Below are 14,306 nucleotides of genomic sequence, written 5' to 3'. Positions count from 1 at the left end.
ATCCATTGCCGGACACGGAAAAAGACAAAAAAAAAAAAAAAAAATCTTCAAGTATAAATATAAATTGGTAAAACAGATTGGATTCATAAATAGAAGTCTTTAAAATGTTCATACATTTTCAACCAATTATCCTACTTCTTGAAACCATAAGCAAATAATCAAAGAAAAAAAATTTTTTTAAATGTGGAAGGCAGTTTTATAAAGGTAAAAAATTGGGAATAAACTGAATGTCCAACAATATGAGAATGGCTAAATAAATTCTAGGCCTCCATAAAATGCAATACAATGTAGTTATTAAAATCATAATTTTAAAGAGTATTTAAGACAAATTTTCAAGATGTCATATTAAGTGAAAAAGCAAGATGAAGAACTGCACTAAAAATAACCACACATGTTTAAACTCTGGCTATACCTCCAAAAAAATGACAGAAAAAATTATTTTTTTATAATTTTTTTTCTGCTAAAAGGGAAATTTATTTAATGTAAGTGCATACATTAATAAAAAAGAAAGGTCTCAGATCAACAATCACCTTTGCACCTTAGGAAACTAGAAAATGAAGAGCCAGCTAGGCCCAGATCTAGCAAAGGGAGTAATAAAGATAATAAAAATAAATAATAATAAAAATTAGGGCATAGATAAAAGAAATAAAAAATAGAGAAAATCAATGAAAGCAAAAGTCATTTCAAAGTTTTCTTGTTCTGTAGGGCCTGGTATTTGAGAATTACTGTATTCTTTTGGTGGTGTCATATTTTCTTGGGTTTTCGTAGTTCTAGGATCCCCACGTTGATGTCTGGTCATCTGGTAGAGCAGTTGCTGCTTCTATTATTCTAGAGTGGGCTTTGAGGAGAGAGACATCCTCTTCTTTTTCTGGTCTCTGCTGGTGACTCTCCTTGTGTCAGTGCAGTCGAGTGTCTGGTGGGTTGCCTGCACAGTGGCTGTGGCTACTGCTATCGAGCCACTTTGTAGCAGCCATGGCTGTGGTGGTGGCTGGGCCACCTGCATGGAAGTGGAGTTTTCATTGCGCTCCTTGCCTGCTTCCAGGTGGCCCTATATTTTTATTGGGATAAAATACATACTGTACACTGTATAAATCCGAGAGCTTGGTGAATGTTTATATTTGTGTACATGTGTGTAATCACACCCGGATATAGAGAGAGATCGTTTCCATCACCCAGGACGTTCTCTCAGATCCCACCCCTTCAATGCCCTTGCCCCTAGTAACAACTACTCTGATTTCTATATTCATTGATTAGTTTTGCCAGTCCTTGAGGTTCATATCAATGGGGTTATACAGTACATATCCTTTGTTATCTGCTTTCTTTTATATCCTGCTACTTGTTCATTTTTTAAATCTTAAGCATTATCTATTAATTTCCCGTTATAAAATAGAAGAATTTAGCTCTCTTTTATTCACTTTCCCCATGCTCACTAAAATCAGTATTCATATTATTAAGGTTGGGTACAAAGACTCCAAAGCGGAGTCTTGAGGTGTGAAATGATTGCAGTTCCTTTCCATTTGTATTTTCCTTGGAGTTAATACTTGTCTTCTTTTCCCATTTGCTTAGCTCTCTGTGTACCTGCCACTAATCCATCCCCAAGCTTCCCACCCTACGTGTCCTTTCAGGACACTCGACCGGGGAGGTATTCCAGGAGTCGTATGTCTCGGAGCCTCGGGTTCTGCTCTGGTCTGGGCAAGTGGCTGGGCCAGCCTCACTGCTGTCATCACCTTCCTCTCATGTTGGGTTCCTGGTCACTGGATGTCATAGCTTCTTCATTTTTAGTTTGCTTCCAGAGAGAAGGTATGGTGGAGGCAAACTTTTGGAGCACTGGCATTTCTGAATATGTCTTTTTCTATCGGCACCCTTGATTGGGAGTATGACTGGGCATAGAATTTCAGATTGGAAACTCGTAAATCTGAATTTTGAAGGTGTTGCTCCAGCGTCTTTGAGCTGCCCGTGCTGCTCTGCCATTCCAAGTCCTGACCTTTTGTATGTCACTTTCTCTCTGTCTCTGAAAACTTGTAGGTTCTTCTGTTTGCCCTTTGTATTCCATAATTTTATGACAAGCTGACTTGTTAACAGTTCTTCTTCCAGAAACAATGTCTTCTAACTGTGGAAAGTTTTCTTACATATTGTACCTGATCATTTCTCCCCTCCCTTTTCTCTTGGCTCTGTTTCTTGAACTCTTGCTATTCAGATGTTGGATCTCCTAGTTTGGACTTCTGATGTTTGTAGTTTTCTGTGTGCCATTTTTGTTTTCTTTTTTTGTTGTTGTTGTTGTCTTTTTCGTGACCGGTAAGGGGATTGCAACCCTTGGTGTGGTGTCGCCCACACTGCGCTCAGCCAGTGAGTGCACCGGCCATCCCTATATAGGATCCAAACCCACAGCGGGAGCATTGCTGTGCTCCCAGCACCGCACTCTCATGAGTGCGCCACGGGCTCGGCCCTCCGTCTTTGTTTTCTTGCTCGACTTTCTGGAAGATGCCCCTCAGCCTTCTCTTTCCAGCCTCCAGACACATTTCTCATTCCTGCTGTCATACATTTCATTCTTAATAGCTCTTTTTTGTTCTCCAAATATGTCTCTTCTATAGCATTTTATTCTTGTTTTGTAGATGCAATATCTTCTCTCATCTCTTTGAAGAGATTAATGTTTTTGTTTGTTTTAGTTTCTCCCTGCTTGCTTCTATTTTTTTTCTGGGTTCCTTTTTCTGTTTTCCCCCATATTACTATCTCTTTCATGTTATAGACTTTCAGAATGTAGTTGATGAGATTTGGTTGTCCATTTGTATTTGAAAGTGAGCCACTAAAAATGTGATTAAGCCCTCTGCGCATGGGTGAAAACTGCTGACTGGTGGGCTACAAGAAAGTAGCGTGATTTAGTTGAGTTCTTTCACTGGGGGACCCCTGCTGCAGTATCCTGAGATGTTTTCTCTTATGCTAGTTGATTACCCAGAAGGCAAATGTACAATCGTTTCCCAGAAGGTCTGATTCTGGCTGCCAGTGTTCTGAGGTCTTTGTGGGAAGTGGGGCTGAGGAGTCCCGATGTATGGATACCAACTCCGTCCCCCAGTTTTCAGCACAGACTCCCACCCTTGGCTGGGCTTGGGGTCCCCCAGCCCAGCGTTCCTGGTTCATCCTTTCCAGAGGATTAACCCTCATCTTCTGCTGGAGTGAGGGGGAGATAGGGAAGTCTGTTTTCAAACTGAAATCCAACCTATGTTCTATTTGCAGCCCAGCCCCCCACACTTTCAGGGGTTCCACTGCCACCAGTTCCAAGCCCATTGCTGATTCTGCGGTGTGTTGAGCGGCTCCTAACCTCTCTGCTGGCTTAGTTTCAGCTTTCTAGGTTTGCTGATTCATCCGCTCATTCATTCACTTTCCAAGTCCCAGGGTGCCTCTGCCTCTTTGTCTTTATGGGTTTATGCCTTTTTGGAACATCCCTTTGTACCATGTATTTAGAAGGAGCAGAGGCCTGCACCTGCCGTCTTGAGCTGGGAGCCTCTGTGTGTTCAGTGTTTCTCCCCGCTCTTTCTTGCCTGCAGCCCGACTTCTTTCAGGCCCCGGGTGCTGTGTTACTCATTTACCCGACTTAAGAACCAAGATCAGATGTGGAGGAAGCTGGGCAAGATGGGGGTTGTTCACAGAAGGCGTGGTGGCCTCTCTGGAGCTGGGAGCACTCCTTTGAGGACATTCGACAAAGTTGTTATATTTTTAATTTTTCTCTCTTATAGAAGAAGCATATAGTCATTAAAGAAAGATTTTGAAAAAGTGAAAAGGAGGAAGATTTTTGTATTGCCTCTGTTTCTACCTCCAAAAGAAATTTGTTCTCACGTTGGCCTGTTTCCTGCTAGTATTTTTCGTTGCCAGAGTTTGGTCGTGACTCTGGAGTAGGAGTGGGTGGAGGGTCTCCTTCCCTGCACCCCCTCGGGGTCTGCCCTGCCCCTCTTCACTTCATGTTCAACTCCGCCACCCGCCCGCCCCTCCAACAATAATCATGCAACACCGAGCTCCCCGCTGGAGGGGAGGACCTGAAAGAGAGCGAGACAGAACAGGTCAGGACGTTCGTGTGGAGCGGTGGGGAGGCGGAGGACAGTGGCACCGCAGAAAGCAAGACACCAAGCAGGACCAGGGCAGCTGCATTTGGAGATCAGGAAGGAGTCCTGGGAGGTGGGAGTGGAGGTTCTGGTTGACAAACATCAGGAGATGAGGCTGGAAATGTGTGTTGGGGCCACATCACAGTAGTATTACTGGATGTGGGGAGCCAGCCATTGAAGGCTTTGGAACAGGGACCCAGCAGAATCAAGGCCACCCTCTAAGAGTTTAGTCTGGGAGGGGTTTCCTCTGGCTCTGCGGCTCTGACACCCTCCCTCCTCCTCTCCCCACCACGTTGGTAGGTGTGGATGACGGTGCCGACATCCCCAGGGAGCTGGTGGTGGGCATCTACGAAAGGATACAGCAGAAGGAGCTCAAGTCCAATGAGGACCACGTCACATATGTCACCAAGGTGGAGAAGTCCATCGTGGGCATGAAGACGGTGAGTGTCCCCTGCAGAGCAGTCCTGGCCACGTGGGGCCACTTCCTCTCCTATCTCCTTACCTTACAAAAAGACATTTCCGTTACTCGTTCACTCAGTGATTATCAAGGGCCTACTGTGTGCCAGGCACAGCCTCCTCTTTCTTCTCTTGCCTGATTTCCTCCTTGCCTCTTTGCCATCAGGTACTGCAGTGGGAGAGACTGAGGCGAGATGTCAGGAAAGACTGCTCAGTGCTCTAGGGCTGACGTATCTGAGGGCCAGATGGGGAGGTCTGGGATGGAAACCAGGCATTCCCGGACAGTCCTAATGAACAGAAGGCAGGTAGGGGGCTCATGAGGCCCTTCAGACCATCGAGGTGCCTGTTAGCTGTGACCTGTCGCGTTCCAAGTGAGCGTTCCCTGCAGGTTGCTACAACCTCTTCCATGTCCACAGAGGCGCTTTGTACCATCCTGTAAAGGATGTCCAGCAGCTTCCAGTTCCTCCTCTCTAAGTTGCTGGCTCAGGGAGCAGTTTGGGAGGGCTTGGGGACCTCCTCTGAGGCTCCATGCTGGGCTCCCTCCACCCGGTCTATGCGGGGATGGCCTTTTCTGCCTTAGAGCTTTATTGCTGAGGCCTTAGCATCTGTCTGGTTTGCAAATGATTGGCTTGTCTTACACACGGGGGTGGATTCGAGGTATCCCTGTAATCCCCTCACTCCTGCTCACTTGCATTTGGGTGTGTTGTAGAAAAGAGGTGGAGGTGTCCTATGTGTAGGCTGCAGCCTGGGACACGGGGACGCCCTCCAGGTCATAGAAGGGAAAGACTGCACAATCTGAAAGTTCTTCTCAGTTCTCTTACCCACCCCGGGTCTCCTCATTTAGTCCAGTAGAAAGAGCCTCTTCCCCTCTGGCCTGGCCCCCGAGTAGCGTGAAGACAGGAAAGGGCCCGGCTGAGGACGGAGGAGGTTCAGGGTCAAGTCTGGGCCCTGCAGTAGGACCAGGGCCCTCCCCTCTTGCTGGGCCTCCACCTCTTCTTCTGGAAAGTGGGTGCTGTGGGGGGCTCAGGTCCTGGCTCCTCCCGCTGAGCGCCCCTCCTTCCAGGTGCTGTCGGTGCCGCACCGCCGCCTGGTCTGCTGCAGCCGGCTCTTCGAGGTGACGGACGTGAACAAGCTGCAGAAGCAGGCCGCGCACCAGAGGGAGGTGTTCCTCTTCAACGACCTGCTGGTGGTGAGCCTCAGCCGGGACGGCGGCGGGAGGGCGGTGCCGGGTGTCAGGCAGCGTGCCCCTCCACGCGATGCTTGCGCAGCATGGGTGTGGGCAGCTCGGGCAGAGCTGGTAACTCCCACTTTGTAAAGGATGATCTGCTCATGGTTCTGCAGTCCAGGTGGAGATGTGCTAGATCCCAGACTACCTTCCTCCCGCTTTGCAGGAAGCCTGGGCAGGGAGGGCCCACGGCAGGCTTGGCATCCCACAGCCCGGCAAGGTGCTGGTGCAGGTGCCGTTATTTGCTCTTCAAAAACAGGCGTCTTATTCGACGATCGCTGAGTCAGTGTCAGCTCTGTGCCGGGCATTGTTCCAGTGCTGGGAAGCAGTGGCGAGCAGGATTTGAGCAGGATCTGCCTTCCCCTGGCACCCCCGTGCTCTCTGTCAATGAGTCATGTCAGCACTACCTTTGAAATGATCCCAAACCTAGGATCTCTCACAACCTCCACTGCCACATTCTGGCAGGGCTGCCAGAGACACACCTGGCTCACGCCCTCCACCCCAGCCTCCGCCTCCAGGGCCCGTGGTCTGCAGAGCGGGGGAGAGACCCTCCTCGAGTGCACGTCGGGCCATGTCTGCCTGCTCGGACCCTATCCCGGCTCCCGCTGCCACAGAAGGATGACCGGATTCCCCTCGGGGGTCCGAAGCCTCTGACTCAGCTCCCTGAGCTCTCCTTGGCCCACGGCTGCCTCCCATGGGCCAGGCCTTCGTTCCTGCTACTGCTTCTGCTTGAAGAGCTCCCCAGACCTCTCTTCGTTCAGCTCCATTCAGATGTCACCTCCTCGGAGAGGTCCTCCCTGCCCACCCAGCAAGGCGGCCCAGACAGCCACTTCTGTTCCTCACCCTATCTCAGTTTCTTCAAAACAGTCAGCAGTTTCTCAGATTACCTTCTTTGCCCCTGTCTTTGCTGTGCTTGTGCCCTTGTGCCTTATTGGTGGGTCGATCGGTTTGCGTCTGCACCGCCTTCCTCAAGGCCGGGCCTCTCTCAGCCCGGCTCACAGCAGGCGCCGAGCGCACAGGGGTTTACTGAGCAACTGGCTGGTTGGGCTTCACTTTAGTAGGCGAGGGAGATAGAAAGTAATTAAGAAAACAATGCACAAGATAATATCGGACTGGGGGAAGGTGCTACGAAGACAGAACAAGGTGATAGGATAGAGGGCGACTGGGGTAAGATTGAGGCTTTCAGTTTGGTTTTGGTTTGTTTTGAAGATGGGATGGTCTGAGAAGGCGTCTCTAAGGAGGTAGCACTGAGCAGAGACCTAAGTGCTGAGAGCCATCAGCCACACAAAAAGCTGCCAGGAGAGTCGTGGACAGGGAGCAGCGTGCGCAGAGGACCTGTGGTGGGCCTGGGCTTGTTCTTCTCAAGCTACAGGACGAAGGACAGTGTGGCTCGAGTGTAAAGCCAGAGTGAGGTGGGGACCAGCTCAGATAGGGCTCAGGGTAGGAAGTGCGGGCTGGCTTCTAAGTGCGGAGGGGACAGCCACTGGCGGGTGTTATGCAGTGAAGAAACCTGATATAGTGTGTGTGTATACGTGTGCACGCATATGTGTGTTGTGTGTTCACAAGTGTCGCTGGGTGTTCTTGCATCCAGGTGTGCACATGCACGCGTACATGAGTGTGCACCTGTCAGTGCATGTGTTTCTCTCTCGACAGATTCTCAAACTTTGCCCGAAGAAGAAGAGCTCCTCCACGTACACCTTCTGCAAGTCGGCCGGCCTGCTGGGCATGCAGCTCCGCCTCTTTGAGAATGAGTGTAAGTCTCTGAGAATGAGTGAGCGACCGGGCATACCACAGCGGGTGGGGGAGGGATGAGGGAGGGGGGCTGGGCTGTAGAGAGGGTGGAGGGGCCGGTGACCCAAAGACCCCACTCCTCCCACGTCCGGCTGGCTCCAGCCCTCGGCTGCTACTGCTCACCACCCGTTGGGGCCCTGGGTCTGGTTTCCAGATTACTCTCATGGCATCACCCTGGTGACCCCACTTTCTGGCTCCGAGAAGAAGCAGGTGCTGCATTTCTGTGCGCTGGGTTTGGATGAGATGCAGAAGTTCGTGGAGGACCTGAAGGAGTCCATCGCTGAAGTGACAGAGCTGGAGCAGATCCGGATAGAGTGTAAGGACCCAGCGCACTTGGCTCTCCCTCCGAGGCAGCCGGCGGGGGTGGGCGGGGGCTCCCCGTCAGCAGCTCGCAGATGGACACAACTCTGGCTCTTGAGAGCAGCCGCATTCTGCCCTTGCCCCACTGGGATCCTCCTACCGCCCTCCTCCATGGCAGCAGTTGGTTGAACGGGGCCCATGTGGGTGTGCTATGCTTCACGGCTCTTCAGTGTTGAAGCAAAGCACATGAGAGTAGACACACGTGTGCACCTCGTGCCAGGCACTGGGGCCGTGGCTGGGGGGTCCCTTGGAACAGAGAACTCTGCCATGTGTGAGCAGGACAGCCAAATGAGCTGACCCGGGCAACCATGCACACGCCAAAGAGGTCCCTGGAGCAGGTGCTTTCCTCCCACCCTCTCTTTTATGACCTTTCCCCAGATCTAGTCCAAGTCCACATGTTGCATCTGGTCAGTTTCGTTTCTTTAATCTCTTTTCATCTGGATTAGTCCCTCCACTTCATTTTTTTAATATTGTCTTTTTGAAGAGTCCAGGCCGGTTTTCTCAGAGTTCTCTTCTGTTCCTCTAAGCAATGCCTGCATTCTTCGTTGTTCCAATTCAGGAATGTTAGAGATGACGTGGAGCTCCTCATGTGTTCAGGTGGTTTACCAGCTGCCCTTTGTTTTAAGACATGAGCTGGATGACCTGCAACCAACCCATGCCCGAGCAATCTTTTACTGCTCAAGCTCTGCCGTGGCCTCAGATAGACTGCAAAGGAAAACTAAATAATAATGGATTCAGAAACTAACAGAAGATAAAAATAGACTTCAGGTCTGCTTGTGCCACCTAGTTGAAAAGTGTTTCTGGGGCCGGCCCGGTGGCGCACTGCTACAGTGCGCCGCTTGGGGGTGCGGTGGCGCTCGCACCGAGGGTTCGGATCCCACATACAGACCGGTTCCTGCTCACTGGCTGAGCGAGGTGCAGGCACGACACCGAGGGTTGCAATCCCGTTGCCAGTCCCGGTCCGGTACGGGCGCGACACTGAGGGTTGCGATCCGTTGACGGACATGAAAAAAGACAAAAAAAAAAAGAAAAGTGTTTCTGATTAGCACAAACCCATTAGGCCACAGTAAGAGCAGTGGAGCAGGGGACCCTATGACAGGCAGAGCTGTTCATCGTCATTTTGGGAGCACCTGCTATGTGCTAGCAGTTTATTCATACTCTGCTAATCCGCACAGTGGCAGTGCAGGGTGGGTGGAGGCCCCCATTTCCCAGGCACAGCTCAGAGGAGTTCTGCAGTGTGTCCGGAGGTGCCAAGGTGTCACGCTGTCGTCTGCACTTACGCCTGGTCCCCAGGCTCACGCGCTTTCCACTCGGAGTGAGAGGAGACATTCTGTTGGTAATTTTCTAAGAAAAAAATCAGTGTAGAACAAAAACCCACCAGACTGGACTGGCCGGTTAGCTCCCTTGGTGGAGCTCAGTGTTGTAACACCAAGGTCAGGGTTCGGACCCCTTATGAGCTGGCCGCAAAAACCAACACCAGACTGTGTAACTCGGGTAACTACTTGGGGGACGGGTTGTGCGTAGTTCCCTTTCTGGGGTCTGTCGGCTTGGTTGAGTTCAGAATATCAAACAGACTATTTTCAAGAGCTGGGACTGGATGCTCAGAGAGGCCACCTCGGCTGTCGTTCTGGAGCATTCTCAAGGACGCACCTTGAAATGGCTTCACTTCTCTCGTTGTCAAACTGTCACAGACAGCTCCGCACCACCCTGGGTGCCATTGCACACCACCTGGCACATTCATGGCTGAGAGAGGCACCTTGCACCCCGTCAGCCCGGGAGCAGCACACGTGTCCCTCCCAAAGTGACAAAGCAGTAGATGTTGTCAGGATCTGTTGTGTCAGGACGCGGACACCCTCTCCTGCTGTCGTCTTCAGGTGGAGAGCAGGGGAAGGGGTGGCTGGCGAGAGGTGAAGGGTGCGCCAGGGAGACAGGGAGCAAGGAAGTTAGAAAAAATAAAAGGAAAAACAGGGACGGCTACCATTTGCTGAGCGCTTATTACACGCTAAGCCCTGGGCTGGCTGCTGAGTCTGTTGTTAATTCTCACGGCGACTTTCCATGAGTGGACATCACCGTCCTCATTCTATAAATGCGGAAACAGGCTGACAGAGCTTAAGGAAGTTGTCCAAGTCCACACAGTCCGTGTCAAGACGAGACTTGCCCCCGGGGTCCTAGACTCCTTGCTTGAGATGATGATGATTTCTCCAAAGCCGAGAGAGCCGCTCTGAGGGGCTGGGACCACCTCTCAGTTCAGTAAAAATATTGAGTATTGATTGGTGGTGTGATTCAGGCAATCAGGACAAATTGTTCTGGTTTGGAGGTTTGTGGTTCAGTGTCCCCGGATTCTAGACAACCAGAGAGACGGTAAATGGAACCTAGGAGAAGAGCTTTAGTAAAAGAAACTTGGATTATGTCTCCTGGAAAAGAGAAGCCAGAGGAGTGGTTTAATAGTGACTGTCAAGTCCCCGGGATGGCAACTGGCAGTTCTCTGGCACCACAGGCAGAAGCACAAGGAGGACCTGGTTTGCAGTCCAGTGCGAGCTGAGTGCCAGGACAGATGTCCTGGGCACGTGGCCGTGCAGTGCCGACTCAGCCTCGGGCCGTGCAAGTTCCTCCTCGGGAGGGCTCTGAATACCCCGTGCACGCAGCGCAGCTGAGATGTCCCCCATGTGTCTCGGGCCTGCGGTGCCACGTGCTCCTTCTACATTGTCCAACAGCTAATGTTTATCGAGCACCCGCCACTAGCCAGGTCTGTCGTAGGTGCTTTCCATGTATCTCCTTGTGTCACTCTCTTAATCACATTTGCAGTGGGCACGGCCGTCCCCTTGGTGAGGCGTGGAGAGGTTAGGCAATTTGCCTAAAGCCATCTAGCTAGGGAGTGTCAGAACCAGGACTCAAACCCAGGCGGGTGGCCTGCTTGAGTGGCCTCCTCGGCTGCCTCTCTGACAGCCACGCAGATGTTACCACCCCACGTCCAGATGACGCCTTGCTGCGAAGAGGCTCTGCCAGGCTCTGAGGTCCATGTTTGGTGGTGCGTGTTGGGGTCCTGTCCTCTGCCTCCTCCTCATCCGTCTGCTCACCTTGGCGAGGTGGAGTTGAGGGTTTCTCTCTGCTCACGGGTCTCTCCGTTCCTCAGGGGAGCTGGAGAAGCAGCAGGGAACAAAGACGCTCTCCTTCAAGTCCAGCGGGGCCCAGGTGGACCCACAGTCAAGGCAAGGATCGCCTGCAGGTGAGCCTCAGCTCCGCCCCTGGCCAGACCCATGCGGGGGACACTTGCAGCCCTGGGCGGGCCTGGGGCAGTGGGGTGGGAGAGGTGCCTGTTTCTACGGCCGTGTCTTTCTGCTGAGGAGCTGCAGGCTTTAATAGTGAGAGTGAGGGGGAAGGAGGGAGATAAATGTGTCTGTTTTGCAAATGGCACCAGAGCCCGGGTCCATGTGAAATGCCACCATCCACCTTGGAGGAGGCAGGCAGAGGCCTGAGGCCCTGGTCCCAGTGGGGACACCTTCTACCTTCCTGTGGCCAGGCTCTGGGAAGATTGTGCTGGCTCATGGGGTGACTGGAGGTGTGGTAAAGAGAAGCCCCGTGAGAAGAACTCTCCCGACGGGAGCAGGGTAAGAAGAAAGGATAGGCAGAAAGCTCTGGAGTCTTGCTCTGCCCTGTATAGTCCTTTTCCTGATGAGTCACAAGCTCTCTCCAATCTCAGATCAGGTCAGCCCACTGAAGTCCAGATAAGCCCTCCCACTCACCTTCTCGAATGGTGTCTTCACACTGAATTGTTCACGTGAAGTCAGCCTCAGGCTTGGTATCTTCTTGGACCAGGTCCCCTAGACCTGTTTCCTCCTCCCTGACCTCCCCCAACCTTTCCACCTCCGCCCCTAACTTCCCCCACCTGAAGGGAGTACAGGAAGAGCGGCCACCCACCTCCACCTGCCCCAGATAAGGAGGGAGCAGGAGAATTAACCCCATCCCAGCAAAACCCCAGCAAACCATCCCTCCGGAGCTGTGGAGTGAGAGGTGACCTCAGTCACTCGCTCTCACGTTCAGCAAACGCTCTCTGAGCCCCCAGGCCCTGTGCTGAGCACGGGAAAGCCAGGGCCTAGCAAGACATTGGCTGGAGCTGGGAGCTCCAGTGGGTTCCACACGGTCCATCAGACCCGGGATGGACAGCGGCTCAGAGACTGGCCGTGTCATCCAGGACACGCGGTTCCCTTCCGAGCAAGGCGTGGGCTCTTTTGGCCCCACTGTGACTCTCACTGTGATGTCGTCTCTGTATGTGGGCTCGACCTGCCGTTGTGCGCCTGTGATTCTCCACCCTGCCTGATTGCAGTCGCCTCTCATGTCTGCCAGGGCAGAGTACTCGGGTCACTGCTTGTTTTCACAGCTGTCTAATCCCCAGAGCGGTCCTCAGCTGCGATTTATTCTGGGCCATCCTGCCCCACACCCTTCACACGCACCCCCCCACCTGTCTTTTGGAAGTTGCAAGCCCTGGTCAAGCTGATGCATGTCCCCAGGGTCTTGTCCATCGGGCGCCTCCATAGTGGGGTGTTTCTCGTTCCCTAACAACCGTGCAGAGGCTGAGCACAGCAAGGGAACTCCTGCTGGGGGTGGAGTGGGAGCCGCGGGTGGGGGGTGACTTAGCCAGGAAGAGACAAGCTGCTCCTGGGGGTCTGCAGGGTTCCTCCTGCTGTGCCAGGCCAGTCAGGACGCTCCAGTGGTAATTAGAGCCTTTATGGGCCCTTACATGTGCCAGGCACTGTGGTGAGCACTGTGTGGGCCTAGCTCATGGAATCTGCACCACTCAGCAAAGTTGGCGGGGATGGCAGCAGAGGAGGATGGCCTTCCCTCCAGGAGCCTGTGACTGAAGGAGGCAGATTGTCATGGTGCCCACAAACCAGAGCCCAGCTCATAAAACCAGCTTTCACGGTCCACACCGGGAAGGCTTTGACTGTGGGTAAATTAGACTCAACAATGCCAATGTGACAAAGACAGTCAGAGATCTTCTAGTCTGGGGAGGTCCAGAGAGGTGTAGCATGTTGCCCAAGGTCACACAGTTTCTGAGCAGCAGAAGTGGGTGCCCGATGTCCAGTCCACCACCCGGGCTGTGTCTCAGTCAGGAGTGGCGTGGCACCGGCCTTGCCGCCCATGCCATCTCATCGCAGAGATGCTGGGGGGGAGGGGGAGGGGCGGGGGCTCGTGCCGGGGCTGGTGGAGAATGAGCCCTGTGCTCTTTGCTTTGCAAGCCAAGAGGGACGCTGCGCTCGGGGAGAAGCCCGCGGAGAGCACGGTGGAGGTAAGTGGAGGCCTGGTTGCCCAGGTGAGTGATTCTGTGCCCCGCTGTCCTCCTTCTCACCGTCTCTGTTGTTTCTCTTCTCAGGTATTAATCAATGCCTCCCCAGCCCGACTCACCATTTTACCAATTTCAAGAGATACAATTAAAAGTTACTGCTAGCATGGGTAACGCCACTGCTCCAGCGCCTCACTGAGCCGCAGCACTTCCTCCCCTCGCCCCGCCAAGCCCAGCTCCAGACCAACACCCATGACCCCCCAAATCCATGTCCCCAGCAACCCGCTCCCCAAATACTTGCTATACCAGAGGACCCAAATTCCCCTCCCCAAGTCCTCCCACCCTCCAGCAGGGGGAGCCTGGGCTCCTTCCAGAGTGTCCCCTGAAGTCAGGTCCCCAGGTGACCGCTTCTGGGGCAGACCCTGCCCTCTTGGCTGCGTCTTGGGGAAGTTGGAGACAGAGTAGGGCAGCCGGGAGGTGGCGCTTCTCCCGGAATAGCTGGTCCATCTGGAGAGCTGGCCGCGAGGAGGGACGTGTGCAGGAGAAAACGAGGCAGAGTGTGGGGTTGTCCCAGGGGGTGTCTTCAAGGCAGGAGCTGATAAATCTGAAGACTGTCCATGTTGGAGGGAGAAGATGCTTGTCCCCAGCCACATAGCAAGGCACTGGGAAAGTAGCAGTGGCCGCTGGTCCCTGCCAAGCCCCCAAAGTGTCACCTGTGAGGGTCACGCATTGCCCCTCCAAGCCTCGCTGGACCCCAGCCCTCCCCCACTAGATCCCTGGCACCCCGTGAGCCCTGCCCCTTCCTGCCAGGCCTCCAGACCTCTAGCCGCTCACGCAGTCACCTCCTCTCCCAACCCCCCCTCCAAGCTGGAGGGCCCCTCTTAGACGTCTGGGGGAGGAGCCCTGCCCAGCCATCTGACTAAGCTCTGGGAAGCTGCAGGTACCCCAGGGGAACTCAGTTTCCTCTCTCTGTCCCCACGGCCCCCACTCCACACACCTGTGTCTGGAGGAGGCACCTTCACTGGAGGAGCTTCCTGCCCCAGCAGCTGACAAGCCCCCCGGGTGGGTATTCTGTCCCCTGTCCCCTCCCCATCTTCCT

The 14,306-nt window shown here is 53.2% G+C and overlaps 1 protein-coding gene across 1 annotated transcript in view; it reads left to right on the top strand.

Moving 5' to 3' along the window:
• The window catches only part of IQSEC3 (IQ motif and Sec7 domain 3), a 122,759-nt gene that overhangs the window by 103,061 nt on the left and 5,392 nt on the right, over positions 1-14,306 (top strand). The window contains exons 9-14 of the mRNA XM_008577947.1: positions 4,395-4,534; positions 5,614-5,739; positions 7,429-7,528; positions 7,721-7,882; positions 11,060-11,152; positions 13,164-13,213. Of these exons, the coding sequence (XP_008576169.1) occupies positions 4,395-4,534; positions 5,614-5,739; positions 7,429-7,528; positions 7,721-7,882; positions 11,060-11,152; positions 13,164-13,213 (671 nt within the window). The remainder of the gene's footprint in view (positions 1-4,394; positions 4,535-5,613; positions 5,740-7,428; positions 7,529-7,720; positions 7,883-11,059; positions 11,153-13,163; positions 13,214-14,306) is intronic.

This window comes from Galeopterus variegatus, unplaced genomic scaffold, assembly GCF_000696425.1.
Source record: "Galeopterus variegatus unplaced genomic scaffold, G_variegatus-3.0.2 Scaffold70, whole genome shotgun sequence".
Lineage (NCBI taxonomy): Eukaryota > Metazoa > Chordata > Mammalia > Dermoptera > Cynocephalidae > Galeopterus > Galeopterus variegatus.
Note: the sequence above shows the minus strand (reverse complement) of the source record. Positions and strands in the feature narration are given on the sequence as shown.